We start from the raw sequence: 19,569 nt of genomic DNA, 5'->3' as shown, positions 1-19,569 counted from the left end.
GCCTAGTCAGCCATCGTTGGGAAGAGATGCCCCTTGGTCTTGCAAACTTTATATGCCCCATACAGGGGAATGCCAGGGGCAAGAAGTGGGAGTGGGTGGGCAGGGGAGCAGGGTGGGGGGAGGGTACAGGGGACATTTGGGATAGCATTTGAAATGTAAATGAAGAAAATCTAATAAAATAAGTTAAAAAGAGATATCCTTTACAGGCTATGTGTTTGAACATTTTGTCTCTAGCTTGCTGGCTCTGCTAAAGAAGGTTATGGAACCTTTTAGAGGTAGGGCCTTGCTGGAGAATGTACATCACTGGGGTCAGACCTAGAAGTTTAACTTTCTCTTCTCTCTCTGCCTATGGATTGCTGGTCCAATGCGACAGGCTGGCCTCATGCCTCTTCTACCATACTTTCCCCAAGAAGACTGTCTCCTCTCTAGACTGTACCCCAAAGTAAACACTTTCTCCCCTAAGTTGCTTTTGTTGGTTATTTTATCAAATCAAAACCAACAGACAAACTAAGACTCCTGCCCCTCCTCCCTGCTCTCGTGGCTTCCTTGCCGCCATGGGGTGACAAGGTGTGTTCTGCCATTGTCTCCTGGCCTTGCCACAGACCCCTAAGCAAAAATGAGCCTTTTCCCATTTTAAGGTTGATTTTCTCAAGGATTGTGTCATAGAAACAGAAACATGACTGACACGCTTGTATATCCCAGGGCTGAGGAAGACCAAACTCTAGTCCACCAAGTAAGGATGACATCCTTGCTGTAATTTTGACCCAGTAGCCACCAGCTTTGAATGTGACTGCTGTATGGGAGGAGGAGGAGGAGGAGGAGGAGGAGGGAGGAGGAATTAAGACCGGAGGAGCTTCGAGCTCTCCATGAGGCAGAGCCAGATATACCAGGATGAGGAGAAGCTGACAGGCTGGCCTGTCTGCAGCCATTACTGCTCCCACTGCTCCCAAATGACACGTCTGCTTCATTCTAGTCCTGGAGCATAGGGGGTGGGCGTGGTTTTAAGAAAGAAACAAGCAGCTTTGTTGAACATAATTAGTGTCCAGTATAATTTGTAGCTCATAATAAACAATCCAGTGCAGTTTCATAAACCTACAAAGTTGTGTGATCATCAGTACAATACATCTTTAGGACCTGGCGCTCACAGGCCCCAAAGTTCTACACTCAGTCCATACCACATTAATCACAGCCACAATTAATCCCCATGCTCACCCTCAGCTATAAGCGACCATTACTCTATTTTCCCTCTCCATAAATCTCCCTTTTCTAAGCATTTCATTAAAATAGCACACAATTGTAGATTTTGCACCTGGTTTCTTCCACTTTTCAGCTTTTTTGAGAATGGCCCGTTCCTGGTCTGTTTTGTGGCTAAGGGGACATTTATCAGATGGCTTCTAAGTGGAGGTTTATTGGATGGATCCACTGTTTTGTTTACTTTCTCACCAGCCAATGAACGCATTTGGATCATCTCCAGTTTCTAGTTATTATGAATAGAGAATGATTCCACCCAGACCTTTGTGTAGGTATACGCTTTCATTCCACTTGGGTAGACCCCTACAAGTACAGTCTGTGGGTCATATTAAGAGTCACACCTTAAGAAATGACCAAACTCTGTTCCCCAGTGGCTGCTCCAGTGAGCTGTGTACAGGATGCAGCTTCTGCGTATCCATGCCAACACTTGGCATCCTCAGTCTCTTGGATCATGGGCATTATGGTTGGGGTAGGCTGGAATCACATTGTTATTTAATTTGCATCTCTCTAATTAATGACTAAAGATAATCGGGCATGTTTCCACATCCTTACGAGCCGCTGGTACATCTTTAGGGAGGGAAGGACCTGTCCAGCTCACTCTTGTCTATTTTAACTGTGCTATTTGTCATCTTAGCATCCTGTTGGAAGAACTCTGCGTCTGGAAACGTGTTGCTCATCACTTATCTGATGTGTCAACGTGTCCTCTTATTTGGTGGCTTTTCTTTTCATTTTTATAATTGTGCCTTTGGGAGCCCAACGCTTCTAAATTTTTATGTTATGAATCTTCCACAGCGTCCCTTACCCAATCCACGGACACAAGCCTTTTCTCTTGCTTTCTTTGAGAAATTTTATACTTTTAGCTATTATATCTAGGACCAAGACCCTTTAATTATCTTGACGATGTAATTAAATTTAATTATGTTGATACTGATGCTGTGAGAAAAAGGTGTCTCAGTTCACATTTCTGCCTGTGGTTGTCTATGGAACACACACCACTTGATAAACGTATATGCCTTCTATTTAGAGTTGGCCTGGACCTTGTCAGAGCTCAACGTGCAGATTACACATAGAGGATCCCTCTGGATCACGCCTATCTTCTGACCTCTATACTGTGTACGTTCACCTGACTGCTGCAGCTGTGTGTGGTCCCTTGCTTTTGAGACTCTGCTTGTAACTTTAAACAAAATGAAGGGTGCCTCGCTGTTCTATGCTTAGAGGTTACCTTGCTGTTGTCTTACTGGCTGGGGCTTTCAACTTTGATCCACTGTAGTCAGACATTATAGTTTGTGTCTCTAATTATTTAATAAATTTGTTGAAGTTTGTCTAGAGCCTAGGATATATCTTGGTGAATGTTTTATGGGGACATGAAAAAAGAAAGTATTTTTCCATAGGCTGCTTGTTTGAGATGGGCCAACTGGCTCCAGTTGGTTGACTGGATTATTTCTGTCTTCAGTGACTTTGTAGGCTGGGAACCTAGGCCAAATCTATGAGTTGCTAAAAATCACCATGGAGTTTTCTGACTTCCCTGAGCCCCCAGTTTTGGCTATTTGAGTTCTGTGTCTCTGTTGTTTGGTGTATATACAATTTATGACGTTTGTTTTCTCAGGGGGTGGCTCATTTTATCATCTAGTGTCCCATCCCACCCCTAGTAAGTGTTTTCCTTTGTGTTCTACTTTAAGAGATATGGCATATGGTATATCACAAACTGTTTACTGTGTGGTATCTCTCTTCCGTCCGTTCGCTTTCACCCTACCTATGTCATGTGTATGAAGTGAGTGTCTATTCAATAGAATAGAGTCGGGGCACATATTATCTACTATGCCAGGCTCTGTGACTCAGATGCATTTAGACCAATTTAAGATAGGTAGTATGGAAGCATTTTGTTATTTATTCTCTTCTCATTTCCTATGATTCTTGTTCTATTTCTTTATGTGACTTGAATATATTTAAAGGGTTATATTGATTATTATATAGTTATGTTTTAGTGTTGCGGATAAAGTTATTTTAATAGTTACTTTGGAATTATAATACACGTGTGTGACAGTGGTTTGTCGGCCTACTTTCTACTTTTGGAATAAACGTCTCTTTGTTCGGTGGTGTTTTTATTTACCATTTGCTTTCACAGAATTTGAATATTGTAAAGCCACTCTATTCCCCATGAGGCCTGTCACCAGGTGAAGTAGAGCATGGGTCGGGTCAGCAGTCACGGAAAAGGATTAGTGTTAGTGGTGAACATGGACAGAAAAGTCTCAGATCAGTCTTAAGTTCCCACATGTCTCCCCTCCCCACCACACACACACACACACACACACACACACACACACACACATACACACACACACAGTTTCACACTTTTCAATCTCCTAAAAAGATAAAAGTTGGACCAACATGAGCAGCATGCTGTCTGGACCCTGTGGGGATTGTGAATGGTATGAGGACTATTCACAAATGCAAACATATGCAGAACATACATTGTTTGGCTTCCTCGTGACCAACACCTCTGAGTAAGAATATGTATTTAATCAATTTATCGGTAGTAGGCAAAGAACATAAAACATCAGAATTTTTTTCTTTTAAACAACAAAGAAAATATTCCTACCTGTTCTGAGGGCACTTCACCAAATAATGTCTCACTGTGAAAGGAAAAAGAGTAACAGTTGGTAAATATAGGCTAGTTTGACATTACCTGAAAGGCAGAGACCCAGATCTTGCTCAAGTATTGGGGCTGCACCAGCCAACTCTCTGGCCTACATGTTTTGGGGGGAAATCATAGCAAAGACATCAGAGAGCAACCCCCACTGACTTGATATTACTTAAATTATGAACTGTACCAGGTATGAGGCCACATGCCCAGGCAACATAATATTTATCTTTGACCAAGACAAACTGAGTTGCATTCTACCCTGAGGAGTCCTGGAGTGGTAAGGTCTGTCCCCCCAGTGTATGAGCACCACCTGAGTCATGAGACCAGCCCTTGGGACCATATGTCTATCTCTCCTTAGAGTCTGCTCATTGTAAAATGGGCTTGCATTCTCTGATTAATGCTCTTTATGGTCTCAGAAGAGCTTCTTAATCAGATGGTGCAGCACTTGGAGGGCTGAGGCAGGAGGATCTCAAGATCAAGACCAGCGTTGAGCTCTATACGGTGACTCTGTTTCAAACAAACACAAAACAACAAGAATAGACAACCTCCTTAAGAAAACAGTCTTGGAACAAGATATCTTTCCACAATGGTTCTCCTTGATAGTGGAAAAACTAGAATGCATGGACACCTAATCCAGAATGTGTCTAATCTAAGACTTGAAGTTAAGGTCAACTCAGCAGAGGAAAGCTGACACAGCCAAGGGAATCTTGAGTTGTGTGCCTAATGTTTATATGGCCACCTCCTGTGCATCCCACCTTCTTGCATCTGTTCACACCTATGTATGACACCTCTTACCTCATGCTAACTAGACTTTGGCCACAAGACTTGCTTGGTTCTGAGAAACATTAGCCAATGTGGCCCAAGCAGAGGCATGCTAAGAGCTGTGTCTGAGGCTTGTGATGGGCAACTCCTCTACGGTCAATTGTTCTGTGGGCCCACTGGAAGATGAGTCCCCACAGAGAAGGCAGTAAGCACTGTGGCTGAGGTCCCAGAACAACCAGCCTCAACTGATCCACCATCTGACTGCAGCTGCGTGACTGACTGACTCTAGCAGAGAGCGGCAGCAAAATCAGCCCCAACTGCTGACCTGTGGACAGTGAGCAGATAAAACGGTTGCTTTGTGTGCTTGTGTTTGGGGTTATCTGTCACACAGTCAGCCAGTGCAAAGTCCAGAGCAGGATTGCCAGCACTGGAGAGCTAAAAGGACATATAAATCAGCTCCATGCTAATGTCTAAACCCTTCCTGCCTTCTGTTTACTGAGCACCTACTGTGGGCTAGATAGTCTATGGATATAGCAGTAGCAACCATAGTATATATGGAACAATTCATATTTATGACAGTATTGTAAACTTCATATTGGTCAAGAGACTTTAGTATTTGGTTTGTATATCCTAGGACGTTCTCAGAACAGTTTACAGGAATCAATTTCTGGGTTCTCTTGCAATGTGCTTGAGATCTGACTCTATGCATTTCCTTCTCTGTTAGCATGATTTTCTTCTAAAATCACCCTTTGTACTTCACAGAGCCAAGGCATGCTATCTACCCATAGAGACTTATACCAGAGAGACTTGGCAGCAGCACACAGAGCTGACATGGAGCATTAGTGTCCACTGAGATGTCAGATGGCTCACGGCTTGATAGGTAAGACTATGAGATAAGATTCCCACATTTGGATCCAACAAGGATTGAATAATGACCTAATCATTATTCAATGGTGTCAAATGGGAGCATATTAAACCACGTCTTTGTGATAGATCATTATTTAACTCAACATATATAATTCAAAGGCTGGGCATGGTATTGAGTAGCATATGAAAACTCCATCTATTCTTGCCTTCTTTTGTATTGAAGGTGAAATTCTCAAGCTCACATCTATTAATAAAACAGAAATAGGATTGATGGAGAACTATACCTCTAAGCAAACACTGAGTTCTCATCTTCTCACCTACATGTAAGGATATATAATGTAAAAGCAAAAATCTATACCAATAGAAGTGCACTTCCAATAAAACTTTACTTTATGCTTATTAATTATTTAATCTAAATAAATGATCTCTCCGTGTTATTGTTCATTTTATAGTAATCTTTCAAAATGCTGTTAATTGTGACGTTTAGATAATTTGATGTTATAACAATATTTTAACACCCAGGCACAGAGGTAGGGGGAATGGAGAAGTTATGGACATGAATTTGTGTGCACGTACGCATGCGTGTGGGTAAGCACGACCATCGCTCGGTGCACCAGCTGTGTGAAATTAGGACACAATTCTGTAGGATAGGTGGATGAAGAGAAAGGAGAAGGAAGAGGACAGACTGACATTCCTAACGGTCGAGGCTCCCCCTCCCCCCCCCCCGACTTCATGGTGTGATTACAATAACAGGGGATGGTGATCAAGCCCAAGAATACAAAGGGCATGTAGTCACATCATTTCTAAGGTATCGACTCTGCAGTGCTCTGGAAAGTACCTTTTTTTTTTAAAAAAAAAACACTTTACACTTGTAATGAAAAAAAAAAACTGAGGTGTCATAAAATAAAAGACCAAGGTCATAGGGTTTGTAAAAATTATTTTAAGAATTATACAGGCAAAAAAATGTTCAAAGCCCACAACTCTGTTATCCAATTTAAACTTTCCAATAACTTTTAAAACATTGTTCCTCTGCGGTAAAGAGAGCACGGAGAGGGTAGTGTACTCATCCAGAACCACACAGCACGTGCTATGGACGAAGCTGGGTTCCCTCCAAAATTCCTATGATGAAAATCCAATTCCCAGCACTTTGCAATAAGACCGTAACTGGACATGGGATCTTAGAAAGGATTTAGTTAAAATGAAGCCATTAGAGTGAGTTCTAATTCAACAGGGCTGGATTCTGTATAACAAAAGGGACTAGGTCACAGATGCAAACAGAAAACCAGATGAACCAAAAGGAGACATGCCATCCATAAGGCAAAGAGGGAAACCACAGGAGAAAACAGCCCTGATGCTACAGCACTTCCACCTCAAACTTTCAGTTCCCGTGACAGTGTGACAGTGAGGCCAAGCAAGTCTGTCATGCATTCCAGTCTACCTGTGCTACGGCAACCCGAGTGCAAGTGCTTCCGGGTCATACTGGCAGAGTGACCTGATTCAGAGCCCTCCGAGTCTACTCTACACCATTGTCAGAGAAAGTGAGAGCTGCTGCCACCTACACATAGACGTTGAGTCTCCCGGAACCTATGGCTTGTATACTGTGCCATGAGATGACATGTTCTGCTCGTGTCATGCTCTCTGCTATGAGGTTCTGCCTCCCTGAGGGCCAACCAAAGCTATGGGGGCCAAGGGATCAGAAACTGAAAGCTCCGAATCTGTGAGCCAAAAGAAACCGGTCCTCCTCTAAGCTGATTTTCTCCAGAATCTCTCCACATCCATGGAAGGCTGGATAACAGGAAGCTTGTTCTGCCCACACCCGGGACTAGGACCCCCATGGTTCTGAAAAGTGGGAGGGATGCGCCTCTCTGCTTTAAAGTCTGGAGGTCTGGGGCCTCGGATATAATTTCTATGTGGTTTCTGAAGACTTTCTTCGTAGATAAAAAGAACTAGAATCTATGCGCCAAGTTCAGGACTCTTTCAAGGGACCTACTAGAAGATTCACATGACTCACAAAGGCAAGATGGCTTCTTTGCCACCATTCTTAGTGGGCCTGTCAGGAACCAGCAGGACCCAACATAGCCAGTGGAGCTTTCTGCCCCAGGACAAAGGATGAGACACCTTTGACCTCCTCAGGTCATCCTTCTGTTCTCTGTCACCCAGCCACTCATTCTGTCCTTTGTAGTCTTTTCACCCATCACAGTGTGGCTGTAAGTGGAGCACAATGCCTTGTTCACTCTTCCTTGCACTTGTGGAGAAAAAGTTCATATTCTCTTTATGGCTTTTTGGGGGGAAGGGAGAGGTGCAGCAAATTTTATTGACAGTATTCAAGAGAGTGAGGAGGGCTCCCTAAGCCCCTCCTGTTATTATGGGGATCTGGGATGGAAATTGTGAGGGAGATGCTCAGTGTTGGGACAGGGACTCCTGAGCAACTGAGGGCCTCTCTCTTGCTCTCAGTGTCCTTGCTGGGATGGGTGGTCCTGGGTTTCTCACTCCTTGGAGGGCATGTAGGCCATGAGGTCCACCACCCTGTTGCTGTAGCTGTATTCATTGTCATACCAGGAAATGAGCTTAACAACATTGTCATTGAGAGCAATGCCAGCCCCCCGGCATCAAAGGTGAAATAGTGGGAGTTGCTGTTGAAGTTGCAGGAGACAACCTGGTCCTCAATGTAGCCCAGAATGCCCTTCAGTGGGCCCTCAGATGCCTGCTTCACCACCTTCTTGATGTCATCATACTTGGCAGGTTTCTCCAGGGAGCATGTCAGATCCACAGTGGATGCATTGGGGCTTAGGAACATGGAAGGCCATGCCAGTGAGCTTCCTGCTCAGCTCTGGGATGACCTTGCCCACAGCCTTCGCAGCACCAGTGGATGCAGGGATGATGTTCTGCATAGCCCTACAGTCATCACGCCACAGCTTTTTCAGAGGGGCCATCCACAGTCTTCTGAGTGGCAGTAATGGTATGAACCATGGTCATGAGCCCTTCCACATTACCAAAGTTGTCATGGATGACCTTGGCCAGGGCAGCTAAGCAGTTGGTGGTGCAGAATGCATTGCTGACAATCTTGAGTGAGCTGTCATATTTCTCATGGTTCACACCCATCACAAACATGAGGGCATCGGCAGAAGGGGGAGAGATGATGACCCTTTTGGTCCCACCCTTCAAGTGGGCCCTGGCCTTCTCCTTGGTGTTGAAGATGCCAGTAGACACCATGGCATACTCAGCACCAGCATCACCCCGTTTGATGTTAGCGGTTTCTCATTCCTGGAAGATGGTGATGGGCTTTCCATTGATGACAAGCTTCCCATTCTTGACCTTGACTGTGCCATTGAATTTACCACGGGTGGAGTGATACTGGAACATGGAGCCCATGTAGTTGAGGTCAATGAAGGTGTTGTTGATGGCAACAATCTCCACTTTGCCAAGTGTAGAGCAGACAGCAGCCCTGGTAACCAGGCACCCAATATGGCCAAATCCATTCACATTGACCTTCACCATTTGTCTACAGGATGAGGCTGGCACTGCACAAGAAGATGAGGCTATATCTGAATCAGGAAAGAACAGAGAGCCCCATATGCTCTTTGATTCTTCTTTACAGGGATTCAGGCAGCAGAGGGATAGGTTGTAATGAGCCTTGGATTGTCCAGTCTTCTTTGGTCTTAGAAGACAGACTGTAAGTGGGAAGGAATCAGAGCTCACAGCGAAGAGAATACATGGTAAGGAAAAGCCACTCCTCTTCCCCCTGCCTGGTCCCAAGGTGCCTTAGAGACTATACTTTTGGAAGCTCAGGCACAGAAGACTGGGGGATCATTGAGCCAGTTCCCTAGGCCAGCAAGACCAGATGAACTCCTGAAAAGCAGTGGCCTTGGAAAACAGTGTCCTAAGAAACCACCAGAGCTCAGGGCTCAGTCCTGGACCCCAGGACTGGTATTCTCCAAGGTGACTCAGCTAAAGAGACCCTGGGATAAGGTTCTAGTCACTGCGGACACTAAAATGCAGCAAGACAGCCATTTGTGCTAGGGAGCAGAGTGGAGTATGCTTGTGCTGGGCTAGACACATGGGTACAATTAGCTTTGCTCATAGCCCAGCGGAGGATCCTGGAAACATATCAGCAATGGCTGGGGCAGAACAGCAGCCAAGAAAGCTGGCCTACTGCCCTTGGCTTTGGAAGAGCCGACACTATTGCAGGTCCTCAGGAGCGGGTCAGCTACTCTGAGGCCCTCTGTTTAAATCTTGCTGCAGGAACCAAGAAGCACTGTTGGGTAGGAACAGCCTACAAGCCCCAGTGCTCTGTGACCCCTACAGGAGGGGCTGGCCTCCCCAAACATGTATGCAAAAAGTCCAAGCAACACACTTAGAGGGGAAAACCTAAGCTCCAACAGGCTCTCAGTAGTACCCCCAGTCAGAATTGGACACACTTCAAACTAAGCACTACACATAGCCCTTTATTTACAGTTTTCGCTGTAGTCACGATGATGTAAATTTGTTATAATTCAATGCATGCGATGTGAGATAATAATAATAATAATAATAATAATAATAATAATAATAATAATAATAGAACCAACAACAAGTGCCTTAGAATTACAGAATCATTTGAACACATGTAGTATGGCCCACATATGCTTAATGGTTCTCAATGAGAACCCCAGACATTGACAGCAGCTAGCCCACAAGAGAGGCCCTTCCTATGGTATGCCCTGGCCAGGTGGTTGTTATGGAAACAGCCCAGCACTCCAGGCCCCAAGAGCAGTCAGTTATTCCCCAGTTACCTGTGATAACTGGGCTATACCCTTTCCTCTTCCCCAAGCTTCCAGTCCTGCAGTGGGAGAGTCAAGAATGCTGGGACCAATCACCATCGCTCTACTTTCCCTTCCTCTCCACCAGGAAATGAAGCCTCGTGGGATTCCTATCCCAGAGAACACTGGGATAGAAGCAGAGCCACACAAGGATTGAACCCCGCTGGACTTTTCCACCGGTTTCTAAAAACTCGATATCCTTGAGCTCAGAGCACAGAGCATCAAAACTGGAAATATTCTGCTCAGTGGCTTTAGTATTCAAGGGGAATTCAACGATCAGGGATAATTTGGATTCCTCAGAGGATAACTCTGTGGTGCTGATGAGGATTATACCCGGCAAGCGGAGGACAGGGATGCTGGACAAGTGATGATAGCATGATCCGTGAATGATCCCATTGAATGTTCCTGTTCAATGGCCTCTGGAATTCACACTGAGGAGGAAGGAACCCATTCACAAGAACCTAGGACTTGAGCTCACTTAATTTAAACATAAGGTCTCCAAGTGTGACTCTGTTCCATTTTGATATACAATGGATGCTACAAGAGCATGCAAACCAAATGTGTGTACTTTGTTCTGTAATTTCCTGAAAACTCCTAAGCTGGGGCTTATGAGCAGTCCTACTCCCAGATTTTAAAGTCTCTCTGAATCCATCCATACTCACTTCTGTCACATGTATGTCAATTGCTGACCCTTACGCAGCTGTGACCAAAACAGCTGGAAGGACACTTGAAAAGGTGTGTGTGTGTGTGTGGGGGGGTGTTCCTTGCTCTCAGACTGCAAAGGGTTCAGCCCATTGACTTTCGGCCTTCTGTGCCCAGGTGGAACGTCACAGAAGAACCAGCATTGACTTTCAGCCTCCTGTGCCCAGGTGGAACGTCACAGAAGAACCAGCAGCTGCCTGAGACTGCTCTTAGTTCTTGGTGGACCCAAAGCAGAGAACAAACAACGAAAGGACCACTGACAAGGAAACCCAAAGAACCTGAACCCAGTGGCCGACTTCCTCCGGCTATGTGCCACCTCCTGAAGTTCCTAGGACAGTCCAAAGTAGTCTTATCAGTTTGGGACCCAGCCTCAAACACATGAGCCTGTGGTGGGGACATCGTATGTTCAAACCGCAGAGCCATGCCTTCATACACATTCTATGTAGCCCTTAAGAGTCACCTATAAAGGATTACTGCCTTCTCTGAAACTCAGTCATATCAAAAGATGTACCCCGGAACCACAGAATCCAGGTGAATCTGCTTGGGAAGAACCCTCATCGATAACCTCCATGGAATGCTGGAGGAAAGCTCCTTCACAAATGTCACCCTCAGATATCTGTGGACTTTCTAGAACACAGCTAGAGCCCTCTCCTCTGTCACTGCCTAGTCTAGGGCTATTACCATGCTCATTGTCTCATGGGAACCATGCAGGCTACATAGGATGTGGAGGAAGCATCTGCATAGTCTATGGCAGGTGCTCAGACAATGGTCTCAACAACTGAGTAGGGCTTCAGATGGTGACAACAAGTGGTCACCCTTCAGCCCATCCTGTTACAGGAGGGTGATGAGCCAGTTACAAGCCCCAGTCCTCAAGGTCTATCTGTGAGGTCTGGAGGAAGGTGCCCCTGTGTGTCCTGTTCTGCCCTTCTTGGCATTTCTTTGATTCCTGGATCCTGTCTCAAATCCCACGGAGTCTACAGCTCGTGTCTTCCCAGGGCCCTGATAGAGCTGCCCTTAGCACACACCCAACCTAGAGATTGCTAGCGCTGGTGCCTTTTAAGCTCTAACAGCTGGGAGCAAAGCAGCTGGAAAGCAAATCTATTTGTTCATCACTTGTGGAGCATCTGTCATGAGCCAAATTCCAAGGAGGATCTGTCACATGCATGGCCTCTGCCTCACACAGAGTTCTCTGGAAAAGAGGCAGAGGGCCAACACCCATGGGCAACATTTGCCACAAGCTCAGAGAAGCAGCTGAGGGCTCTGAAATGCTAGGATATCTAGGGAAACGCTGGGATATCTTAATGGGGTGGCAGATGCCACGGAGGAAGGTACCCAAGGGCAACACAGTGAAACACAAGGCCAGAGGGAAGCATTCAGTCTCTAGTGGAGAGAAATCTGGCCTGTAGCCCTGGCTCCATTTCCAGGGCTGCATGTGCAATTCGCTGCTCCCTGTCAACTGCATCCAACCCCTGGAAGCTGCTGATGGCACCATTGTCATCCATACTTGCTGGCTTTGGTTTAACTTCAAGGGGAAGAAGCATCTAGGGACTGCTGTCTGGGGGAGGGAGGCAGTACACGCAGGATCCTTGAGTGTAGAAGCTGAATTGTTCTTCTGGACCACCTCTCCTACAACAACAGCTCTTTTTCATTTCATTTCATGTGTGGCTGTCTTGGCTGCATGTATGTTCATATGTCCATGTTCATACCTGGTGCTGGAAGAGGCCCTGAGATGGTGTCAGATTCCCTGGGACTAGAGATAACAAAGGCTGTGAACCATCGTGTTGGTGGTGAGAACTGAACCCAGGCCCTCTGGAAGAGCAGTCAGTGCTCTTAACCTCTGAACCCCACAGCAACAGCAGCACTCACAGGTCCCAGAAGACCCTTTCCTGCTCACCCCTTGAGCAACAGTGTCCCATGGGTACCAGTCTCTAGATGCCCAGCCTCCCCTCCTGGCTCCCTCAGTTCTGCCCACATCTCTGGGGGAGGGTCCCCTTTGTGGCTGTGGTTCAGTTTCCCAGTTTAAAGGTCCCTGGGAACACAGACAGAGGCTGACTCTTCCCTCATCCACACCTTCAGCCTGACAGTGACAGTGGCAGTGACTCACGGGTCACCATAAATGTGCTCAGGGGTTTGAGTGCACTCTTGTCCCCCAAGTCTCCGTGAAGAAGACGAGGGATAGGTGGGATCCATGCCTGTTCAGTGAGGAGGAGGCGTCGTCAAAACTGGGCTCGGTGTGTCTTGGTCATTTCTGAAAGCAACTGTGTCCTCTTTTGGAGATTCTGGGGGATGGTGGGCATGAGGAATACTCAGAGGGGGGATTTAGAAGGCAGAGAAGCTCAAGCAAGCTCTGAGGAATCAGCCAACATCCTGGAAGAAGTTTAGCTGAGCCATCTTCGGAGAACAGAACAGAGGCAGATGGCTGAGCAGAGATTCCTAGACTTGGGAAACAGCACTGTAAGAGTTACGGGCTGCCGTTAGAGTCAGCGGCATTCACGGGGAGATAGGAGTCATAGACTGCAATGTCTGAGAAAGAAAGCACAAAGAAAGGGGGGGCGGGGGGGGGCGAGGACAGCCTCCAGGGCATCAGGAACTCCGGCAAGAAAGAGGTAGCCAGTGGACAGGAAAAGCACAGAGAGAGAGCCCAGGTCCCACCTGCCTGCCCAGAAGGTATGCGCAAACCTCTTGGTTCAGAACTTAAGCCCCAAACTCACTCTTGGAGCCCAAATGCAAAGGAAGGCTGCTCCAGCCCCAGGCAGCTCAGGATGAACACTATGATCATGGCTAAGAAACCCAAAGCCCCAGGAGGGAGAAGTGCTGGAAAAGGGAATTCAGCTGGTGTGTGACAGCGATCCTGTTTATTGCAGCAACATCTACAAGAAGTGAGCCTTCTCCTTCCCTTTGCTTTCCAGCTCCAGGTAAACAATTGCTGACCCAGGATGCCTTCCCACCAGGATGATACTTTGCCCAGCATCTTCTGCCTGTGTGTGGGCGGGTGGCTTTCCCTTCCAGACATGACCTTATCTGTTTTCTTACCTCTTGATTTCCTCTTGTGAAACACAGACTGCCAGGCAATGACCAGGGTGAAGAGCAGAACACTGAGGATCCCCACACAGCACACGAGGACAGCGTAGACATAGAGATCTGAAAGGCACGTTGTTTTAAAGGTTAGCTCAGAACAAACCACTACAAGAACTTCAAATATAAAAAGTGCACCAGAGGAAACCCTTTAGGTCTAAGGGACAGAGTACCTAGACTTGTCATCAGAGGCATCCTTCCTTTGCGCAAGCCTCGAGGGCTAGAGATATAGCTCAGAGGCCCGTCACCCACCCAGCATACGTGTTCAGTCATTAGAGAAGGTAAATTTGATTCACTGTCAGCGCAAACTCTTACTCCGTGAACAGCTGCACGAAGAAGGAGAGAAGTCAAGCTGCAGTTTGGGAGGAAGCATTTAACACCAGATATCCAAACAGAGTCGTATATAGTCGTATACATGTCAAGAACTCTCAAAAATCAGCTGTAAACAATAAGCCAAGAATCCTACCTAGAAAGTGGGTAAAGCATGCAGAGACGTCTTACCAGCCAGAATACACAGTGGTGAGTATATACATAAGTGCATTCAGCTTGCTTAGACATGAAGCATTTGTAAAGACCATCCATGCAGCTAAATTAGGTCACTCCAACTGGGCTGGTAGTGACTGAAAATAGAAGAGTTATTTTGGAAACCCTTTAGAAAATGAAAGTACTCAATTCTTCTTTCAAGGTGTGTGCGTGCGTGCGTGTGTGTGTGTGTGTGTGTGTGTGTGTGTGTATGTGTGTGTATGTGTGCATGTGTGTGTATGTGTGTATGTATGTGTATGTATGTATGTGTGCATGTGTGTGTGTGTGTATGTGTGCATGTGTGTGTATGTGTGTGTATGCCTGTGTGTGTATATGAGTGCATGTGCGTGTGTGTGTGTGTGTGTGTGTGTGTGTGTGTGTGTACACAAGTGCTTGTAGAGGCTATAAAAGGATATCTGACCCACTAGAGTCACAGGTGGTTGTGACCCACCCAATGTGAGTGCTAGTAGCTAAACTCTGGTTCTTTACAATGAGACCAAGTCCTTAACCCCTGAGCTACCTTGCCAGCCCGCTAATAGTTGTTCAAATCATCTACCACTGACTAATTATTGTTTCTACATGCTTTCCTTATAACAAAAAAATCTAGGATAAACATTGATAAATGTGAACTTCAATTCATCTCACAGACTACATTCTCAAGATTTGAGCTTCTGGCAAAACCTCTGAGTCAACAGGACCTCTCCCTGGCCAGGGCCCTCGGAGGCTGGTGCAGACTCCATGCCTGTAGTCTGTACGTTCTTTCATGTTTTAGAGTTGCCCAACATCTTTGTCTAAGTTAGACTGAGTAAATTTCTGATCTTGGCTACTTAGAACTTTGAACTAAAAATGAAGTGTAGTTGTTTCTCTGTGTCTCCAGCTTCCACATTCTCAAATTGAATCAATCATGGATTAAAACTATTATTTAAAAGAACAACAACAACAACACTGGGGGCTAGAGAAATGGTTCAGTGACTGAAAGTACTCATTGCTCTTTCAGAGGACTTGGGTTTAGCTCTCAGCACCCATGTGGTGACTCACAATTGTCAAACTCTATTTCTACAGGAACCACCACCCTCTAGTGGCCTTCAAGGTCACTGCACACACATAGAGCATAGATACACATGCAGGGAAACATTTATGTACACAAATATAAATAAATGCAGAGGTTTGAATGAGAATGTACCCCAGAGGCTCATATATTTAAATGATTGGTCTGATTTACAACTGATTGAACTACTTGGGAAGGATTAGGAGGTGTGGCTTTGTTGGAGGAGGTTTTAAAGCCCATGCCATTCCTAGTTAGCTCTCTCTGCCTTGTGCCTATGGATCAAGATGTGAGCTCTCAGCTACTGCTCCATACCATGCCTGCCTGATGCCATGCTCCTCACCATGGACTCTGGAACCATAAACCCCCAAATTAAATGCTTTCTTTTATAAGTTCCTTTGGCCATGATTTTTTTTTTGTCACAGCAACAGAAAAGTATCAAAGACAATAAATATTTTAAAAACTTATCATGCTAAATAAATAGACATTATTTCTTGCCATAGTTGGCTAAATAACAAAGCATCTATTTGTGTATCATAGTCATATAAGTCTAAGTGCAAGAATGAAGCACTGTGGGAAGGTTCTTTAATGCATCAAACGCTCTTCATAAGCAACCATGGGGTGTTCCCACCCATGCTACTGGGAAAGTCCTAATGGAAGACAGGTTACAGTGGATGGAAAGTCACGGGATGCAAGGAGCTCTAGTTGAAAAGAGAGTGGCCTTTCCCTGGTAGTAAAGTCCAACTGCTTCTGTACAGGGGCGACTGTGTCCTGTGTGTGGCTTTAATGACTGATAGGGTAGATTGGTTAGAGAGGACAGGCTTATGCCTCCATTTCAACAATGTGAAACTCAACAAGGAGACTTGTGGATTCTGAGAGAGACGAGTCATGATCAACTGAGGTCACAGACCCAGACTGAGGACAGGATACAGGACAGTCCAAATCCTGTGACCTCCCACAGCCAGTCGCGATCTATTAATTCTTGGGCATATTACCCCAGGAACTTGGCTAGTAGGAATATTTAAAAGTATGGTAAATAACCCAATTGCCTTGCTGGGCCAGACAGAACTGGGGCAAACGGAGACAAAGCCGGTCTCTAAGGACTTCAGATGTGAGCCCCGATAAAAAGACAGGGTAATTTGGCTTCTATTCTGTTCTTGGATGGAAAAAGAAAACTGTCTTACTATTTCTATGCCCCAGGATGAAAGCATCCTCGCCTGCCTGTCTGTTCATTCATGTTCTCTCTCGGTGGTTTCTAGACTGAAGGGACCACGGAGGAACAAGGCTGCAGGCTATCTCTGAGGTTTATCATTCTTCACAGGCGTTCCTATACACACCACACACATCTGGAGCCTGCTCTACCCTGGTGGGAGGCAAAGAACTCAAGGAGTAGTTGTAGTTTCTGATCTCGCCTAGACATGGCAAGGGGGACCTGGCTCTCCACAGGCAGCTGTGACTGCACATCTGGCCACTCTGTAATGCTCTGTTGCTCCAAGCACAGAGGCTCTGGGGGGGCAATGCATACACAGCAGTAGGCTCCACCCACCTGCATGTGGGTCTTCATGCACGGGTGACAGTGGGTGTGCTCACCTCTGCCCTTGGAGCTTTAGGATCCTTAAAAGGTGTCACTTCCCAGGAAGAGAAAAACTGCACATCCATTGTCCCTGGACCAGGCAGCAATCGAGACTGTTAAGTCTTCACTGTGTCTTCTATGACAACCATTTCTTTTGATACATAAAGGATGGCAAACCTGTTCAAAACAGTGACCCCGCCACTGAACCCAACTTTCTCTATAGACAAAGGCTAACCAAAAGCCAGTGTCACAAAATCAGAAGCCACCAGGGTCACCTTTTCACAGCAACAGTGCAGGCAAGTTGCCCTGTGTTCTAGGCATTGTTCTCAGGCTGGCATGCTGGCCTGAAGTCACCCTATCGTCACGTCTGATCTATTTATAAAGGATGACCCAAAAAGTTTCAAAACTCAAGCCTAGCCAAATAACACTGTCTGAAGAGTGAAATTAAACCTTTAGACCCAAACTCAACAAAACTTCTGTACTTAGCCAAGTCTAAACCCAGCTTTTAAATACCACATGGGAGGGAGGCCTGGGCATGTGGCTTGATGATACATAGTATGCATGGGGCCCTTGGTCAGTTCTACAGCACCAAAACTGAATGAATGAATGAATGAATGACCACATAGGACTGAGGATTTAGCTTCATGGTAACATGACTGTGTAAGGCACTGGACTTCATTTTATCCAAATAAAAAATGAATAAATAAATGCAAAGTAAATAAATATATAAATAACAAACATTATTTATACCCACACACTCAACAGCAATAGAAAACATCATGTTCTAGTCCCTAAATCTGTTTGTGATTTTGTCTTCTGCCACTGAACTGCTAAAGGGTCCACTGCCATTTATAGACAGGCTGCCAAAAAAAAAAAAAAAAAAAAAAAACCCATAAACCCAGTAGCTTGAGAAGCAGATGGTGGGTTCAGCAGGCTGCAGGGGCTGTGCACACCACAGGGAGGTCAACACAGGGTGACAATGTTACTGTACCAGCTCCTGCCCATCCTCCCAGACTGCCAACTGAGCCAGGCAGGACAAAGTACCTGTTGCCTGGCAACCCAACAGACTATTCAGAGCTGCTTTGAAACTGGGTGACCCCAGCATTCCTTTACACAACCAACCTCCTCCCCACCCCTCACTCTCACACACACCGCAACAGCAGTCAAGAAAGCCAGGGTCAATGTTCTATGTTTCCAGTTCAAAGGCAAGAGCCTGGGGAATTGCTGTTCCGGCAATAAAACTCTGTGTACTTCCACTATTTTTTAATGCAGTCTGTAATACCATCTTGCTCAGGGCAAAATACCTGAGTGATAGCCCTGAGGGATTTTAACTCACTCCAATATCTCATCAAGAGCCCTGACAATCAATGCTTGTTTTGTTGGGCAGGCACACAGCCAGGCCTAGCTAAGCCCCAGGAGGGTGGATACCTGTCTGCAAACCACACCGAAGCTCTTCCAATCAGGAACAAAAGGGCAAAAGGCCTGGGATCCTGTGCCAGAGAGTTTCAACTACAACCTTGACCTTGCCAAAGCAACGGTGGGTGGGCTAAAAAGCCAGAACACAGTGACATTGCCTCTGCTGCTGCTGCTGCTGTTGCTACCGCCAGTAGCATGGCCACCACCCCCACCGCCTTTGCACAGGGAAAGAAGGCATGGAAGCGGCTACCCTGGAGTGAGCTTCCTTAGAGAATCCTGCAGACATGTCCACCGCTCCACGCCAGCTCGCACCAGTGCTCAAGACAGCGTCAGAGACGTAGGCAAAGCTCTGCCAGGTTGCCTCAATTGCAAGGAGAAGAGAAAACCTTGTTCCTTTTCCCCACAACTTCTCCCTATGGGGAAGAGAGCCACTTTCATCTCTGCCCAAGAGGAAGTCAAATGAGAGACAGGGGGCGAGGGAACCAGGGACTGCTTTGCTTGGAGAAAGTTATGAGACAAAGAAAAAGACAACTATGAAGTGTAGAAAAAAAGTTCCAAAATACAAAGATGCATTGTTAGATAAAATGTGATCTGAAAAGAAAAAACCCAACTACTTATGACTATTAAGCTGAGCAGTGAGTCCTGGCAAACTGAATGGTTCTGTCAAAGTGGATGGTTAGCCAGTCATGTTCACAATTAGAACAGAATTTTTCAAAGATGTATGGTGTCTTTCTAACAGGCTACTAGAAGAGTAGCTTTGAATCCCTATGCTTTCCCTATAAGGCCAATTCCTCCTCTTCTTCCTCCTCCTCTTCCTCCTCCTCCTCCTCCCTCCTCCCCCTCTTCCTCCTCATCTTCCTCCTCCTCTTTCTCCTCCTCCCTCCTCCCCCTCTTCCTCCTCCTCTTCCTCCTC

The 19,569-nt window shown here is 46.0% G+C and overlaps 1 protein-coding gene across 1 annotated transcript in view; it reads right to left on the bottom strand.

Annotated features, from left to right (window-relative positions):
- The window catches only part of Vstm4 (V-set and transmembrane domain containing 4), an 87,657-nt gene that overhangs the window by 36,206 nt on the left and 31,882 nt on the right, over nt 1-19,569 (bottom strand). The window contains exons 4-5 of the mRNA XM_021203560.1: nt 14,059-14,166; nt 3,851-3,884 (exon numbers count right to left, since the gene is read on the bottom strand). Coding sequence (XP_021059219.1) covers nt 3,851-3,884; nt 14,059-14,166 — 142 coding nt within the window. The remainder of the gene's footprint in view (nt 1-3,850; nt 3,885-14,058; nt 14,167-19,569) is intronic.

The sequence above is a fragment of the Mus pahari genome, chromosome 8 (genome assembly GCF_900095145.1).
Source record: "Mus pahari chromosome 8, PAHARI_EIJ_v1.1, whole genome shotgun sequence".
Taxonomy (NCBI): Eukaryota; Metazoa; Chordata; class Mammalia; order Rodentia; family Muridae; genus Mus; species Mus pahari.
This window is presented reverse-complemented; position numbering and strand designations above follow the sequence as displayed.